The 18,270-nt window shown below is 39.1% G+C and overlaps 1 protein-coding gene and 1 pseudogene across 2 annotated transcripts; one reads left to right on the top strand and one right to left on the bottom strand.

Annotated features, from left to right (window-relative positions):
• Positions 1-412: 412 nt before the first annotated feature.
• LOC135638592 (pollen-specific leucine-rich repeat extensin-like protein 1) lies at positions 413-2,383 on the top strand. Its single transcript, XM_065151775.1, has one exon. It carries the CDS (start codon positions 413-415, stop codon positions 2,381-2,383), a length of 1,971 nt encoding a protein of 656 aa, XP_065007847.1.
• A 155-nt stretch (positions 2,384-2,538) lies between these two features.
• Positions 2,539-15,034, bottom strand: LOC135624446 (myosin-17-like; annotated as a pseudogene). The gene is made up of 36 exons (XR_010491689.1): positions 14,889-15,034; positions 14,672-14,828; positions 14,457-14,515; positions 14,079-14,238; positions 13,841-13,990; positions 13,628-13,764; positions 13,402-13,548; positions 13,209-13,310; positions 13,047-13,104; positions 12,874-12,975; positions 11,382-11,419; positions 11,099-11,225; positions 10,843-11,013; positions 9,376-9,489; positions 9,174-9,283; positions 8,995-9,055; positions 8,462-8,639; positions 8,017-8,222; positions 7,010-7,129; positions 6,827-6,925; positions 6,459-6,680; positions 6,073-6,212; positions 5,765-5,872; positions 5,590-5,644; positions 5,395-5,475; positions 5,068-5,238; positions 4,693-4,842; positions 4,370-4,576; positions 4,172-4,309; positions 4,032-4,102; positions 3,832-3,931; positions 3,710-3,766; positions 3,567-3,623; positions 3,395-3,473; positions 3,170-3,252; positions 2,539-3,080 (listed from the first exon to the last, which is right to left on the bottom strand). The product of XR_010491689.1 is annotated as a myosin-17-like (transcript).
• Between the last annotated feature and the right edge of the window lie 3,236 nt (positions 15,035-18,270).

Genomic DNA, 18,270 nt, shown 5'->3' with positions numbered 1-18,270 from the left:
GACAACTATGATGAGATCACATAGTGGTTTATCAGAGGAGGTGCCTGTGATGGATGGTCCATATTTCCTTAAATAACTTTTTGTGATTAAAAGATTCTCTTTTCTATTGTTTCTTCTTTACTTGTGTTAAATGAATCTACGCCAATCATGTTAACAAGCATGATATAGTATCACTCTTCATCCACGGCATCGTTCTTTCATCCTTGAAGCTATGGGAATCATGTTAACAAGCATGATACGGCATCGTTCTTCGTCCACATTGACTTGGATCTTATTCCCAGTCTCCCCTGCTGAGATTTTAATTGATGGTGTCCTTTTGCGAACTCGCTTTAAAGATGGATAAAGAAACCACGCACATTCCACCGCCACTCAACGCCACCTCTCGCCGTGCCACCGGAAGCTCGTATTCGAAATGAACAGAGAAGGGGAACCGCCTTATTCTGCTGCGACCGCTGGTGGCGGTGGTGGAATTAAGCCATGGGTTTTAATGCTGTTGTTCTCCGTTCTTATTCTACTCTTCTTTCCTCCCTGGCTCTCTTCCTCTTCCCGTATCTCCCGTCCCATTGTGACGAGGAAGGGATGGGATGCCCTCATCTTCCTTCTTGTGCTCTTCTTCGTTCTCTGTGGCGTCCTCGGCCGCCGCTCTGGCGGCGACGGTCCCGAGAGGTCCCCTCGGCAGGCCCTCGACGACTGGCTCAGGTTCACCAGTCCCACCGCCCAGGTTAGGTACTCCCGCCCCCTGCAGACCAGTCCAACGGCGGGCTTTAATCGGATGCGGAGCAGCAGCTACTACCCGGATCTGAGGCCGGATGTGATGTCATTGGGCAGCGGTGCCGCTGCAGCAGCCGACGCCGACGGGTGGCGTTGCTACGATGATATACAGCATTATCGCCGGGGGCCGGAATCCAGGGGTTGGCAGCGGCAGAATTTTGGGGATATTAAGTCGAAGACGATTCCGGTGGACACCTTAGTCCTGCGGCGGAGCCCTTCTCCGATATCTAGATCTTCGCCGAGCCCACCGTCGCCACCGCCGCAGCGGCAGCAGAGGAGATCGGTATACAAGCTCCCCGGGAGAGAGGTGGACGAAGATGGCATTTTTGGATTGCAGATGCCCTATCCACCGTCGCCACCACCGCAGCGCCAGTCAAGGAGGAGGAGCGTCGAGGAGTTTCCAGAAGGGAGAGAGGTGGACAAAGATGAGATTTTTGGATCGGAGAAGCCCCAGTTGCCGTCGCCACCAAGGAAGCGCCAGTCCAGGAGGAGGAGGAGCGTGGAGAAGTTCCCGAAAGAGAGGAAGGTGGACAAAGATGAGATATTTGGATCGGAGAAACCCCATCCACCGCCGCCTTGCAGACAGCGACAGCCGAGGAGGAGGAACTTAGAGAAGCTTCCTGAGAGGGAAGCGGAACAAAGCATAAACCTTGAGATCGAGAGGCACCCGCTGTCGCCCCAAGCGCCGGCGAGATCACGGCGTCGGAGGAGGAGAAGCGTCGGGAATACTCTAAAATGGGAGGTGAAGCAAGATCATAACTTTTTGGGACTCGAAAAGCCTCGTAAGTCGCCGCCGGCGTCGCCACCGCCTCATCTTCTGCCGCCACCGCCGCCGCTGCCACAGGAGGAGGAGAAGAGGAGGCATGAAAAGCGGAGTGGCGGTGGGGTGAAGGACTCCGCTGCCGCAGCTATCACTTTGTTTGATCAGCAGAAGAAAGGAAGCAAGGCGATGAGATCTCCCGATGATGTATCGCTTCACTACGAGGTCTCCGCTTCTTCCCATTCTCCACCGCCACCACCTCCCCCGCTCTTCCACCATGTATTCTCTCACAAGAAAGGGGAAAGCAAGAAGTGCCAGATCAACTCGTTCTCAGCAGCTCCTCCACCACCTCCGATGCGAATCCGTCAGTCCAGGGAGCAAGTCTTACACCCACCGCCCTCTGCTCCATCACAGAGCGAGGGGAAAGAAAAGACCGACCATAACAAGGTGCCCTTCCCGCGTTTGTCCTCCCTGCCACCACGGCCACAAAAATCCCAGCTTTCTAAGCACCCTCTCCCGCCCTTATCCCCCAAGATACCGCCGCCTAGGTCGGATGAGATGGTGAGGAGGCACAGCAGCAAGGACCATGAGGGAGAGACGAAGGCAAGAGAAACAGAGGTGGGGGTGGGGGTGGCAGTTTTCTGCCCGAGCCCAGACGTCAACAACAAGGCGGACCTCTTCATCGCCCGATGCCATGCAAATTGGAAGCTCGAGAAGCAGAACTCCAGACGAGACAAGGAGCGGCGGAAACTACAAGGAGGCGAATCGAGTGTGGCCACCAGGCAGTCCAACGAAGACCGGGTTCAGGCGATTCCGCCGTCGCCTGCGGGGAGCGTAAAAGCTTCTCCCTGACAGGAAAATTTTATTCACTTTACTTGCTTCATCCAGTTTCAATTAGCTCAAATTAGTTCAGATTTAAAAAAAGTAATTTGAAATCTTGTGATTTTATGTTCCATCCGGATTTTGATAAATGGAAGAAATAAGAAAATAAAGATCAATGGACGATCTTCAAAACCAGATCCTTTATTATCTCACTTTACTAAATCATGTATCACAAGTAGCGAGTATAAATTTGTTGGAAAGACCAAGACAAATTATATACTACATCAAAAATCGTTCAGCATAAAACAAACGTTAACCTTATTGCCAATCGTTCAACTTCTAAATGCTTGTTGAAGTAGAGAAGAGAATCCTCTCACTTCTTGACGGTAGACACTGAGCAGCACAGAGTCAGAACAGGGGCTTATTGCCAATAAATACAACTCATCAAAAGAATCATGAAATTAAATCAACAAATCAAACCCGATTACTAAAATCATAATCTACCCCTGGTTATGCTAATTCGGCATGAATAGAATAACATCATATCTACAAGACGAATATGCACCTCTTGGGCATGAATAGGAAACTTGAAGATGAAGTCTACTATTCCTTCCTCTGTACCAAAAATACAAAGCCCGAGTTCTGACGAATTAGAGGTGGTGGATCTACATCTGCTACCTCTATCTCAGTCATCGTCTTTGAGATATCGTCCACGGAGAATGGTATGCTGCATGAAAGATTGATCAAGCTTAGATTTTTCTATTTTCAACGAGGAGTTTAGATCTTCTTCCTTTGTTTTTTTAATGGCAGAATCACCTCGAATCATCATCCAACAAGAAAGAACTGCCGACTGCACTATTTGAATCCTCAGTCATCATAACTCTCATACTTGAAATGACCTAAAAAGTGGGGGGTGGGAATAAATGTTCAAAAACAGAAATTCAGCTTCTATGTGGAGGTAACAAATACAGAATGCTAACCTTCCTAAATAAGCAAACTATATTTAAAAGGAGCACATCAATCAGCTGAGTTCAAACTAACCTCTGATGATACGCTGTGTTCCATATTTGTCATCCCAATACATTGTACTTAATCTGTATAACTGTTGTATGCTGAGCACCTGAAAACAGAATCAGATAATAATTCAAAATGGGAACAATAACTAAATTACAATGCTTTGGACATAATAACAGGTCAAAGGAGTGGCCCAAACTGGACATAGATCAGTGGTTATCTCCTTCAAGGTCTTCTTTGGTTTCTGATGTATAACCTGGATCAGTGGACACATTGTATAAGGTTACTAGAAAATCAAAAATAAAATAAATAAACCAATGTGCTCTTCATAAAAAAACATACCAGGAAACCAACAGCCTGCCTAATATGCTTCAATTCACCCCATGCGGAACCTGCATACTGCGACCAAATGATATTTTAGTTTAAAACTTTCACAAAGTTTGTTTGAAATCATAGGAGATCACCTCTTCAGTTGCATCATAGCACCAGTGTTCTAACTCAGTCAGCCCTGCTTTGAGATATTCCCCATTGCTAAATGAACAACACTCGTGCCTCAGCAGAAGGCTATATAACAGAGAAAAAGATTATCCTTTATAATGAGAAAATATGAAAAAAATCACATGGCTAAAAAAGTGAAAGAAATGTAATCACACTTAATATGTACCTGTTGAACAGTTGTACATTTATAAATGAGAAAATTTCGGTGAACACCTTGCGAACCAAAAATGGAGGGACCTGAAAGGTGGAAAGCTAAAGTTTATCGAACATATATCAAAAGTCAAAGCACTGCTACTCAGAACTTACATGATTGGCTCTCAGGATTTTCTAGTTGGTTAAGCTTTTCACTATGCTTTGCCAATGCGCGATCAGTGCCTGCTGGGCCATAGCATTTGCTTGAGATCATGAGCCTCTAATTAAGCTTGCACGAGATGTTCTTGGCGCCTGCACAGTTAACAATATTAAAAAAATTTCAAGCAAAACTATTGGGAAAGTTTTTATTACCTGGATACATGAGGCAAGCAGTGAAGATACTTCTTTCTTTAGATTGTCTCCAATCATTCCATAGATTTTCTCAAGGAAAGCAGTAAGCTGCTGCTTGAAAAGTAGAGCAGGATATTTAGCTTCAACTTGACGCAAATCACTCAATCCACCCATCATGCGACCACTAAAAGAAAAGAGGCCAGCACTCTGAGGAGAGGCTCGAATTCCCTTAGGATGCAAGAAAAGTTAACATAAATTGAGTTAAACAAGGAAATCAGGATGAAGCCATATCAATACTTAAAGCATCATGATCTTCTGGGAAACCAAAGGTTTCACCATCTTACTTGAGACATCCTCCCAAATAAAGCTGACGTTCTACGCCTCTGTGGAGTCAAACTTGCTGCTCCACTTGCTTTTAATGTTCGTTGGAGGAGCAACAATAGAGTACATGAATTGGACAACCAGTGGGATAAAACATCAATGTTATCCTGGGCCTTCAGAGGTACAAATTGCAAAATTAGTAAATCAAGAACTGGTTTAAATCTATGAATAAGATCATGTAGTAGTACTAGTGAGGATTATGTATAAAGAAAATAGTATCGATGTTGTATGTTGTCACACGTCTGATACAAATTTGAAAATGGATTTGGTTCACGATCCACAATATTAATGAAGAAAGACAATTAAACCACCAGCAACAATGACAAAGTTTTTCATACCTCTATAGCTGAGCCTATTGTTTGGATTATACGGTCAAAAATAGTAGTCCTTTCAACTTCAAAGGATCTCCAATGAAGAAGGCATCTGTATATGACACAAGCAGCAATAGGCCTACCCCCAGAGAATCCCAAGTCTTTAGAGATACACTCAATAAGTAAGTCCTGATTTTCCTGGAGAAATAACATTGTGAGGGAAAATACATAGCTTATCAGGAAAATACAGCATTAAGGACAACAAGATATAATAAATTTTAGTATCAATACGATGCACACATTTAAAGCCAAAATATAGAATGGCATTTATTATAAAATTAAATATTGCCATACCTGCTGCTTCTCATTGAGTGACTTATGTGGTTTATCATCATTTTGAAGTTCTCTGGAATTAGGTGAACCAGGACTCAAGTCCTACAGTTTTTAGTGTATAAAAATCGTCCAAGGTTAATTCACTTGTCTTTTGGGTAAATGACTTGATATCTGCCGAAGCCAAATGCTTATCAGAATTGAAATTATCATGCTTACCAAAGCAAGTTTCGATTTACCATTCAGGATATTCTCATTTTCTGTGCTTCTTTGTGGCCAAAGCATCACAATATAATAACAACAATAAGAAATCTAACATACACACAAAAAAGCCTGGTAGTAATGTGCTAGTTGGCTAAATGTCGAAAAAGAATTAAATGAGATAGGGACCTGGAAGATAGTTGTTTTTGAACATGAAGCTCTGCTAGTTGGTGAAATGGCAACCGCCTGTTGACGAAGCACTTGTTTCTCTGACTCCAGGTTTGAGACTCTCTCTTCAAGCCTGTGCTTGGAGAGAAAACACAAATATTACCTTGTAATGTTGAAAGCAAAGCTTCAGGAGGATACGTGACTAATACTTGGTTTCAGCTTTATTACAGTATCATAGATAAACTAAATTTATTAAGGTTCCCATCAACAAGTGCCCAACATGATATATAAAATACTGGGAATAAACAAAAAAGGAATTATGAAATCAGAAACCTTTGAACAGTGTCTTGAAATTGATCAGCTCTCATTTCAGAATCTTCAACTTTCTTGACCAGTTCAATATTTCTGTTCTGAGCTTCAGCAAATGCTTTATTGGCTGAATCTGTTGCCTGCTTTTCTATTAGCAACAAAACCTATGAAGACAACAAGAGAAAAAACACAAAGTTGTTGAATATTCAGACTGAGCAACGTATTAATTAATTTAACAAGACAAATATAATTTGCTATAACATAGAATCTCTCATTAATCAGTGTATTTTTTATAAATTTTTGTAGTTCAATGTTTTCCTGTTACCACATTGTGTACATGGTTATGATTCAGAACTATTAAGTTGTCTATAAAAATAGAAATCTAACATCAGTTGTTCTGTTGGTCGTACCTTAAGGTTTTCAGTTTCAGCATTTAGTAAATCAATCTTTTCTGTATCTTGAACTAAGACAGGGGTTTCCTTTATGATCGGAAGTGCTTCTTCAATAGTTTTTCGTGCAGCCTCCCGTTCCTTAATAACTGTGGATTTTGCTTGTTCTACCTGCAGTTGCATCTCATGCAACATGTCTTGCAGTTTAGCAATTTCTTGTGCTTTTGTCTCTTCTAGATCAGTCTGCAAATTGGAGTGAAACAAGATATGTTGCAACTCATCATGACATCCCAAGCCCAGAATATTAAAGAAAAGAATACAGAAGACTACATCGATATATTACCAACAATTAAATGCTACAAAGAATACCGATTAAGAAGGATATTTACTCTTAGTCTTTTCTCAAGCTGCAAACGCCATGTCAGTTCCTCCACACGCTTTTCAAGATTGTCTTTGGCCTCTTTAAGGGCTCCTGTTTCCCTGGCAGCCTGCAAAAATTTGAAATAAGAACTACGTTATCCAAAGGCTTCATTTTATTGGAGTTATTCAGAAAGCTAGAGATAAGAAGAGACCATTCTTGGCTTTCTAAGCTCTTTCCTTGCAAGTCTCTGTCTCCAAGCACACTGATAAGTAAGTGTTGCCTTTTGCAACCTCTTGTGATAAGAATAATCCCTGTGACAACGCCATTGAGACTGCAAGCAGAGGACAACATATGTTTATAATCATAGTTCAAATTAGTGATTTCAATAGGCGCTCGAGCGCTCGCCTAAGCGCTTGGGCGAGGCGAGGTGAGGCCCGAGCGCCTCACTTCACTTCCAGGCGGCGCCTCTTTGAAGCGTGCCGCCTGGGCGCTCGTCCGAGCCCAAGTGCCGAGTGCTTCGGGCGAGCGCCTGGGTTAAACCAGGCGACCGAACCAGCGTTTTAGGTCTGGTTCGATCCCTGGTGCTTTAGTTGGTTCAATCGAACCAACTAAAACACTGATATCAGCTGCCACTGCCCAACCCTAACCTTGCTCGCGTTCACGCTACCGCTGCTGTTGCTCGCTGTCGCCGCTCCTGCTGCCGCTGTCACCACTCGCCGCTACCATTGCCACTGTTGCCGCTCGCCGCTCTCGCTGCCACTGCTCACTTTTACCGCTGTCGCTGCACCCTTGGTCCTCCCTTACACTCCTCTTCCTTCTCCTCTTTCGAAAGTATACTGTTAACAGTATACTGAATACTATTAACAGTATACTAGTAACAGTAATGTATTTGTATTTATTAGATTAATATTATATTATTTTGATTTTAATACTGTTAAATAATTATATTTATTAATTATATTATATATTTTAATATTTTAGCGTCTCGCTTCGCTCGGGCGAGCGCCTAGCGCCTCGGGCATTTTTAGACCTTGGCGTCTTTTGGCGCCTAGCGCTTTTTAAATCACTGGCTCAAATAAACAACTGGTAAACTAATGTGTTGCAGAACATAGCCCACAGCTCCTTCATGGTGATATGTAATAGTAATCTCTTTCAGGATAAAGTAAAACCATGTAGCTAAGCTTTAGCAGCAATATCCAGCAGAGAGAATTAAGGCACCTGAATACAAATTGAAGCTTTAGTTTGCTTTCTTAACCTAAAGTCATTGCGAGCAATCATTTCCCTTGAGCCTGTTTGCAACGTAATTGCTGACATTCGAAGTGCTGTATATGATTTCCTTGCAAAATATCGGCGCAAATTCTTCTGAATTTTGACTGCTGCTGCTTCACGTCTAATGCACTCATACAGTTTACAGGCCAGTCTTCCTGAATTTAACCAAATTGGGAACAAATTTGAAGAATTCTTTTACTGATGCACAAGAAATAAATGAACAACCAAACAAAATATTAGACTTAATAATCAGATCGCGGATCTCCGAACTAAATTCCATAAAATTAAATAAAAGAACAAACTTAACTTAGTCTCAGGGTAACTTAATTTAAAGTTTCAATTGATAACTTTGTAACTTAGTCAAAGTGAATCACTCTCACTCTATTAGGATTACCTCTCCAGAGAGACTGCAAATAAACAGATGCTTGCCGTAGCCTAAGGAACTCTTTACGAGCAATATATGTACGGATTTGTCTTTGAATTGTTCTGGCTGCTCTTCCAAGCACCTCTGCTCTTCTAGCATCTAATTCAGCCATCTGGCCAGCTCTCAGGAACACTTTGCTCTTGCCTAGCTGCCCATGCAAAGATTCACTATGTAAAAAGTGATATCCTCAAACAGTAATGCTTGACAAATAATAAAGAAGAAAAAATCAACAGATATATGTAGATAAAAGAAAAGTTATACAGAGCAAAATTCTTGTTCTCTAAATCTTTAAGAAGAAACAGGCCCAAAATATTGGCAGAATTTAGTGTAGGACAGAATCTGTAATGTAAGCTATTTCCCTTGTAGTTTCCACCCTTCTTATCAATTGATAAAAAGATCTGTACTGCATTCTTCAACGTTCTCAGCTCACTGAAGTTAAACCACAAGTTTTGCCCAGTAGAGGACTTATCAAAAATTTAAAAAAATGGTAACAACAATCATACCTGGTAACCTTTCAATCCAATTTTGTCCAGAATCTTTTGGCATGCAGCCTTGTCATCAAAGCTGTCCAGGATTACAAAAGACCAAGAGGGGGTGCATCAGAATATTTAGATCAAATACATGCATCACTAGGTACTTCATAACTTATTTGAATTTTATTTACGTATGTAAAGAGGTTTACTTTCCTTCCAAAACTTCTGGGGCAAGAAGACTGAACCGAAGGAGAAATTCATAAAATGTTCTTCGAGTTGGATATCCAGCACAGCTGATCCTGATTGCTTCTAGAACACCCTACATGCGTGAAGGCAACAAAACAAAATGGTAAAATATTATGTAAAACTTCGAGAGGGAAGAGGAATCAATTATAGTAAGTAGGAACATACTCCACAGCGCAATTGTTGGATAACATTGAAGTTCTCGAAAATAGAAGGTTTGAGGACGTTTCCATCAGAGATTGAAGTTGTAGCTGACATTTTTTTTATGATCACAAGTCAAAACTAGAAATATATTCATGAATAATTAAGTAATTAAATAAATCAACTTGTAAGTTTATGGCACACAACTTTCTTGAAACAGTTTAAGGACGAATATTTGTCATATGACATATTCAACTTAAAAGATTATAAATGTTTATACTTTCTAGTAAGGTATGCAATACCGTACCGTACCGGTGTTTCGAGGTTGACTCGATATGGTACGGTACTGTGTACCGAGCGGTACGCTAGGGCGTACCAAGCGGTACACCTAATTTAGGTGTAAAACCCTCCGACTATATCTGAAAATATAAAAAAAAGTTATGGTAGGGTTTTTAAGTTAGAAATAAATATAGTAATAGCATAAGTTTAGCAAAATCAATATAAATTAAGTAAGAATAGTATCATATATCTTTTTTGGGCTTTGAAGAATATCTTGTGCAAGGTTCGTATTTCAGTCCATTATGGATTGTCCTTATGTAAACATACCTCTTGATTAGAAAATTCTTCCTTTTAATCTTCCCAAATTAACCTCGATTCAATTCATAAATCGTTGTTTTGTAGAGTTTAGGAGAGCACAAATGTGAGAAAAAAAGAGTTTGAGATAGTTTAAGAGAGTATGAGAATGTAATGGATTGAAATAGGAGAGAAGAAGGGTTTAAATACTATGAGAAAGGGCTCCAATGGTCAATGAGATAGTTTAAGAGAGTATGAGAATGTAATGGATTGAAATAGGAGAGAAGAAGGGTTTAAATACTATAAGAAAGGGCTCCAATGGTCAATTTGACCATTGGAGCACTGTATCACTGTTACCGAGCGATTTTAAATATTTCTTCCTCTTACTATAGCACTGTAGCACGGCTACAGTATAGCACTATATCACTGTAGCACGTTCCATCCGGTAGCGAGTGATCCGCGTACCGGTATGCCGTCGGACCGATACGTACCGCCCATATCGGGCGGTACCATTCGAAATTGCATACCTTGCTTTATAGATGCCGGTGGGGAAAAAGAATAAGATTGATGATCCTATTTGTATGACAAGCAAATCTCACTCATTTACTGCATTAGAATAAAATTTTATGTGGATAAAAAATGCAAAATAAAATATACATTTACTATGACTAAAGAAGTCAAATGACAAGTGCTTTGTAATGTGCAGTGAGTTCTATACTTGACAGTTGTGCAAACTGTTGTCAGCACAGAGTGACATTCCAGACGTATATACATAAATAAGTACTACCTCAGCATATCACTACTAAAGAAGTCTAAGGAGTCAATTCATATACCAATTTATTATTAATTATTGAAATATAACCACATCATATTTATACTGTAAAAAAACTACCAAAAAGAACGGACAAAGAAAAAAATTACTTTAAACCAGGAGCCAATGGAAGAGAACTTTGAAGACTTTGATGTCTCTTCAGGAAGTGGTGGAAATAAACCCGAAACAAATGGGCACTTGGAAGCATTTAGTAAATCCTGATGTTCTGCCACAACATAATCTTTGTTTTTGTCTAAGAAGTAGTCGGCTTGATATGTTACCTGGGTGGATAGTATAGATATACAAGTGAAACCCAAAGCAGATTCAAATAAAAGTACTTAAGCATATCATCAAATGAATAATTACCTCTCCAGCATAATGGCAGATTGTGAAGTTGGTACAAGAAAGTTTCGGTTTTATAAATCTCTTGTTGTTTTTTAATGTCTGATACAATTTTTGAGCAAATGTCTCATGTGTTGACCTGGGAAACATGCTGAATCAAGCAAAAAGTGTGAGATTGGCCAAAGTTCATTTTCCAATATTTTCAGAAGCATAAGTATATGGATATACAGGAATACCATTGTTGCTTATACTCAAGTACAAAAAAGATGAGGTGTTAACCAGCACAAGGGAAGCAATCAACACATACCAGGCTTCATCAAGAAGTGCAATGATGCCTCCAGGTTTCTGAAAGAAGATATAACTTTTTATGTCAAAATGACAAACGAAGTTGGCCATCAAAAAGAAAATTCATACAAAACTGGGAAATAATTAAAAACATACAAATTTGCACATATGGAAAAGGAACAATATATCCACATATGTTAAAATAAATCCAGTAAAGATTGTCAAGTTCTCAAATTGATATGCATCACATTGACATACTAAAATCAGAAAATTTCAGTTATCAAGAAGTAGCATTGGCAGATGTACTTCTAGACTTCTACCATCCACTAGAATGATTTTGTTGAAGCTAATGACAACATTCTGGGATAATCGGTGCATAATCATACACAGTACAGGCTATACAAATCAAAGAATTGGCTGCACCAGTAGTTATTCTAGAAAAGAGACAGAAACATGTTAAGGCCACTGCTGTCATTCAACAAAAAACAAATAATATGCTATGGCTACCAATGTCATATAAACTGAGATTCTCAGTGCTACAACTGCCCTGGGATGATAAAGTGGATTACTAATCGCTATAGTATATACTTAAATGGGACTCACCATTATTTCAAATATAGATTAGAGCATATCTATAACTACAGAGATCTGGTCTGTTACCATCCATTCTTTTTTATGTACATCAATAATCTTTTTTATCCGCAGAATGATGCACTCCCAACCCTGGCATCATACTGAATGGTGCATTGTTGAAGGGAAATTGACTCTACTCCGAATAGTGATACAGCCCTCGACAGGGCTCAGTGGCAGGAAAAAACCATGTAACTGAACCCCCTTGTAGACGGATCAACCTCCTGTTGTTTAATAGAATAAACCAAGGACTAGCGGTGAAATTGTATGTTCCAGCCAGTATTTACTGATCTAACAAGGATCAGTATTGGGCCATATATGTTGCTACTGATATTTACTTATTTATTTTTTATGATACTGACAGTAGAGGTCAGTATATTGATACTGTATAGATCCAACCAATTTAAATTCTTGGAATAAGCAGTGCATGAGCACCTAAGGAGAACATCTTTCCTTTAGTCTTGAGCAATTAATTAAAGTATATGTACACAAAAAGGATTCACAACTAGAAGTTTCCATCCATCAATGATATTTATGTGTACCATTTTCTCCCCACCATACACTACAGTCAATCTTATACACACCATGGTTTCCTCCAGTTCACTTCTATGGTTAACAAAAAATGCAAACAAAGAAACAATTGGACAGAAACTAGACTAATTTTTCTGATACAGATCTATTCTTGAAGGTTACTAAGACTAATACTCACACCAGATGTTCTCTTGATATTTTATCCTATCAATATTTCAATGTTCTAGAAAGCATGATTGTTGTACATGAAAAATAAAGAAATAATCAAAATTTTACTAAACAAAACAGCCAAAAGTTTCTCCAGTAAATCAAAAAACAAAACAAAAGCACAACAGGAAACAACAATAATACACCTTCTCAATCAAATCCAGAACATCTTGGTTATCGACAAACTCTATGTAGCTCCAGTTAATCTCCTCCTTGGTATACTCCTCTTGCTCCATTTTGAAGACATGCTGCACATGGCATCATGTGTTAAATTATAATCAAGAAATATCCAGAATAATGTCAAAAGTTTTGGGAAAACCTGGTTGAAATGTTGTTGCAGCTTTTCATTTGTGAAGTTGATACAGTGTTGTTCAAAACTGTTTTTGAGTGCACGACAAAATTAGAATCATCAACTAATAATTTAGACATCAATAGTCACTGAAAGAAAATTGCTTTTTCTTTGTCTTATTGATGGGATTACCTATTACATTTGAAACTTTCAAAACCGTATATATCCAGAACTCCAATCAGCGACTTTGAAGTAGGGTCCTGCCCAATCGATATATTAATTTTCTCTACAAGCCTGCATATGGTGTGACCAATCAAAAGTTTAATTGGATTATCACAAAAGCTCAGTGCTAGAATTATTAGAACAAAATATTAACAGAGACTACCAATCAAACAGATGGGAATAGATGGTTTTTGCTAAGCCATCCCTGCTGACAATTGCAGAAGCAGGATCAAGAGTTCTTGTAATAACTTCTTCAGGGGTCACCATGACACGTTTTATCAATGCATTTTCTAAACCCTTGACATTGCACCTGCCATAAGCATTATCACATCTGTTGGAGAAAAAAAATACGAATAATAAAAGAACAGAATCAGATAAGTTGAGCATACATCAGAAGTTCAGCTGCCATGTCAAGATGGAATCTTGACTTCTCGTCCTTGATAACAGATGAATCTATCTCTGGCCCTTCAACGAAATCGATATTCCCAATATGAAGTATAGCAGCTACAACCCTAAATATTGCCTCCTGAAATTAAAATTACAATCAAACAACAAAATTTAGAATTGAAGAATCATAGTTAGAATGAACTAAAGTCATATACCTGTTCCTGCTCACTGATTCCAACTATATCCATTGCCCTTCTAGTTGCTAGATATTCTTGAGCTTCATCAACCCCATCTAGCTTAAAGCATTTGGATTGGTTAAGATAATGAAATGACTGTGGATTTCCCAACTTGTACTTCTCAATCTCCTGCCATATAGGTTAACATTTCATACCATTCCCCTCCACGATGAACATAAGCCATTCCAAACAATGGCAGTGTGTGCATACTATATACCTCATGAGGTGCAGCACAGAGAAGGTAAAAGCAATGGTAGTTCCTTTCAGGATCATTAATTTGACAGACACGAGATCTTTCAAGTAAGTATGTTCTAATAGCGGCACTAGATATCCTTCCATTTTTGTCAAACTGTATCTCAACAAACTTACCGAAACGACTTAATTGTGGCATCATGAACAAAATCAAGAAAAGAAAATTAGATATTTGAACATGACAAATATATCATGGGAAACATATTATTCAAAGCTGATCAAGCATTTGTTTTCAATTTTCAACAAAAGCATCAATGTGATTATTGTTCATAGTTCATAATATTATTGATTGACATGAAAAAGAAAAGTTCACGAAAAGGAAGGAGAACTAATATAGAGTTACCTTGAGTTATTGTTTCGAACAGTTTTGGCATTTCCAAAAGCTTCAAGAACTGGATTGGACTGAAAAATACTGGAACATATTAGTCCAAACTACACCTGTCTGTGTTATTTGCTAAAAGTAAAAGAAGATATTTTATTTGCTAAAAGTAAAAGAAGATAAAATGCTACTAAACGGTAATTATCTAACTCTGGAAAAGAAAATTTATCATATCTTACTTCCAGAACTTGTTGTTCGACGGTCCGTCCTTCTATTCCAGATCGTCCACCCAAATATGCCAGGTATCTCATAAGCATCTTAGTTGTTTCAGTTTTGCCAGCCCCACTTTCTCCACTGACCAAGATGGAGTTGCTTTTCCCTTCATTAATCATAGCCCTGTTTATTAATAAAAGCATATTTTTTAGCCCTATTTGTTGCAAATTTGATTAATATTACCTGTAAGCAACATCAGCAACTGCAAAAACATGAGGACTTAGCTCCCCAAAATCTGCCCCTTTATATTGTTCCATCATGTGGGTATCATAGAGATGAGGTAACCTTTGAAATGGGTTCACAGCAATCAGGATATTACCGGTGTATGTCTGACGAAGCCAGAAAATATGTTCAACGACAGTATAGACAACCCTTAGTATCTAACAGCAATCAAAATATAAAAACAGAAAATAGAATTAGTGGCTCACATATATTTCATTAAGTTCATAACGTGTGGCTGTTAGGATCGGAGCGGCACTAAGAGGAGGGGGTGAATTAGTGCAGCGGTAAAGTGCGATAAACTTTTGACGATTTAAACACTTTCGGAAACTTCGTACGATAAAAGTAACGTTTTCGTTTGAAACCGTTTCGATTGCGTTTTAACTTGAAGGGATAAGTAAGACGGAGACAAAGAAGTAGAGCATTAAAGTGCAAATGGTTTGCAGTAATGTAAATGACAATAAGTAAATGCAAACCAGAGATCACGCCGATTTTACAATGGTTCGGTCAAATGACCTACATCCACTTGCGAGGCCCCTCTTCGATGAGGCTCCCACCTTCCACTAGCAAATCTCTTGAAGGGGAAGGGTAAATACCCCTCTTACAACTTTTTACAAGCAGTTCACTCTCTTACAGATTTTCAGCAAGAAAGAAGGAGGTGAACACTAGCAAATTGAAAACAAGACTAGCAAAGACTTTTCTAAGACCTTTCTCTCAATCAATTGCTTCTCAAAAAGTTGTTATCTCAGCTGAGATTTGAGGGGTATTTATAGGCCTCAAGAGGATTCAAATTTGGGCTCCAAAATTTGAATTCTTTTTGGGTTCCCGATGCTGGCGGTGCCACCGCCTGTCAGTGTCAGACACTGACAGTGGACGGGCGGTGCCACCGCCCAGCCAAGCGGTGCCACCGCCAGACCCTTCGGTTCACTGGTTGGGCTTCAAATTTAGCCCAAACCAAGTCTAATTTTGGGCCCAGTTGGCCCCTAACCAGGATATAGGATTATCTCTTAATCCTAATCCTAATTACAAGTGAACTACATAACAAAAAAAAAAACATCCTAAGCAAGTTTTCAACCGCGAACGTCGAGTCTTGTTCCGACGAGCTTTCCGACGAACTTCTTCCGACGGACTCCCAGCAAGCTCCCGAACTTGTGATGACTTTAACGAGTAGCCGAGCCTTCTCGGTGATCTCCGTGAACCTCCGACGATCTCTTCGGCGAACTTCCGAAAATTCCGACAGGTTCCCGATTTCTTCTCGGTTGGTTCCGGCAGCATCTCCGACGATTCTTCGGACTCTTAAACGTCCATCGAACTTGACTCCGGTATTCTTGCTTTGTGTTTTCTGGTTATCGTAGTTAATCCTGCACACTTAACTCAATAATATGGATTAGATCAATTAACCCATCAATTGATTTTATCATCAAAATCTGAGATTCAACAATCTCCCCCTTTTTGATGATGACAATCAATTGATGACGGAGTTAAACATAACTCCCCCTATCTATATGCCATATTATGAGAAGATAAAAACACTTGAATTCCATCCCATTGAATTCAAGCATAAACCGATAAGTTCTAACCGTAGAACTTATCGTTATTCCCATTAAGCATAAGTAAATGCGAAACTTCGATGAAAATCATTTTCAAGTCGAATGATAAGGGCAATTTTTATTATGACAGGAGATAAAGATTTTCAACATGAATTTCATGATGTAGATGTGAGGCATGCTTTCAATATGATCAATCAATCTTGCGATATTCTCAAAGATTTTGCAAGACATATAAGACATTCGTATCACACAAGCTTTTGCAATTCATATAAGTCATGCTATCAAAAAGGTACAGGTCATCACTTTTCTCCCCCTTTGTCATCAACAAAAAAGGAGACGAGACTTTGAAGCACGCAATTTGTGATCATAAAATCATTAGAGAAAGAATACAGCATTAAGATTAATCATTCAAATTTGCCAAAAATACTTATCCAGAATTCATCTTAAAAGGAAAAATCAGCATTCATCCAGAAGCATATATCCAGAATTTTAAAAATACATTTAAAAAGAAGATTCAGTTTTCGTTCAAAAGATGACCAGCTTGGAACTTGATATTAAGAGTAAACAGAACATAATAAAAAGATACATCAATCCTTAGGAGGTAATCTATAGTGCTGATACATAACATCTATTTTTTGATTTAGTTGTCGTAGTTCCTTCAAAATTTCAATTTGCTGGAGTTGAATTTGTTCTTGCTACGATTTGAGTTGGTCTTGTTGGAATTTGATCTGAGACAGTTCTGCCATAATGAGTCATTCAGAGGATGAAACAGGAGCTGAAGGTGCTGCACCAAAGGGACTAGGAGAAGGAGATTCATTTCCCCTAAAAATTGGTGTTTCTGGTTGTTCTACTGGTGGAGGAATAGGATCAGTCCTTCTAGGTTGCCTTACCCATATTCCATTGTTAAATGTGCACCTAAGTCTCTTTAGTAGATTTTTATTGATGATGTTATATCTATCACTTTGAATTGTTTCTTCATCGGGTGGGATGCAAATGTCATAGGCACGAAGAAATCTAGTGATTAACTCCCCATATGGCAACATAATATCTTTAGCTGTAATATCCTACATGTGTTGCCGTATTGAGTATCCAAAACAGTTATGTTGACCGGTCATAATCCAATACATAGTGCTTATCTCTATTAGACTCATTTCATCAAGATGATATTGCTCAGGGAATAGTATGCTTGTCATGATATGATGAAGAATCTTAGAGTTAAAAGGTAGTAAGTGTTCGCAACTCTTGGGTATTATTCCGAGGTCCGAGTTTGCAAAAATGGTTTCAACAGCTTCGGTGTAAGTTGCTCCTATTATATTAACATCCTATTTTCCTCTAAAATAGCAGCCCCTATCTTTTTCAGTGATTCCAATTAGTTCACAAATAGAATTATCAGAAATCCTAATTTGTGTTCCTAAAATGTAAGTACTTAGGCTATCGTTATCTACCCATAGGTTTGCATAAAAGAGCCTAATTAACCTAGGATAAATTGGTTCATCTATTTGTAAGAGAGGTAGGGCCTCTAGATGAGCAAACCACCTAATGGGTTCTAAGTCTCCTAGTTCATCGAGATCAACGTGTTTACCCTTATGGATATATCTTGTTTCAAAATTTGGAAACCTAAGGGCTTCTTCTTTGGATCTAAAAATATCGTGATCATATGAATCTCCTTCAATCCTTTTCCCTTTTGATCTCTTAGGAGCCATTGTCTAGACAAGATGATAAAAGAAATATGAAATTGTAATGAGTAGGTAAAACAAGAAGAAAGGGAATGGAAGATTTTACCTTATAGAGTGTTT

Source organism: Musa acuminata, chromosome BXJ1-3 (genome assembly GCF_036884655.1).
Source record: "Musa acuminata AAA Group cultivar baxijiao chromosome BXJ1-3, Cavendish_Baxijiao_AAA, whole genome shotgun sequence".
Taxonomy (NCBI): Eukaryota; Viridiplantae; Streptophyta; class Magnoliopsida; order Zingiberales; family Musaceae; genus Musa; species Musa acuminata.
Note: the sequence above shows the minus strand (reverse complement) of the source record. Positions and strands in the feature narration are given on the sequence as shown.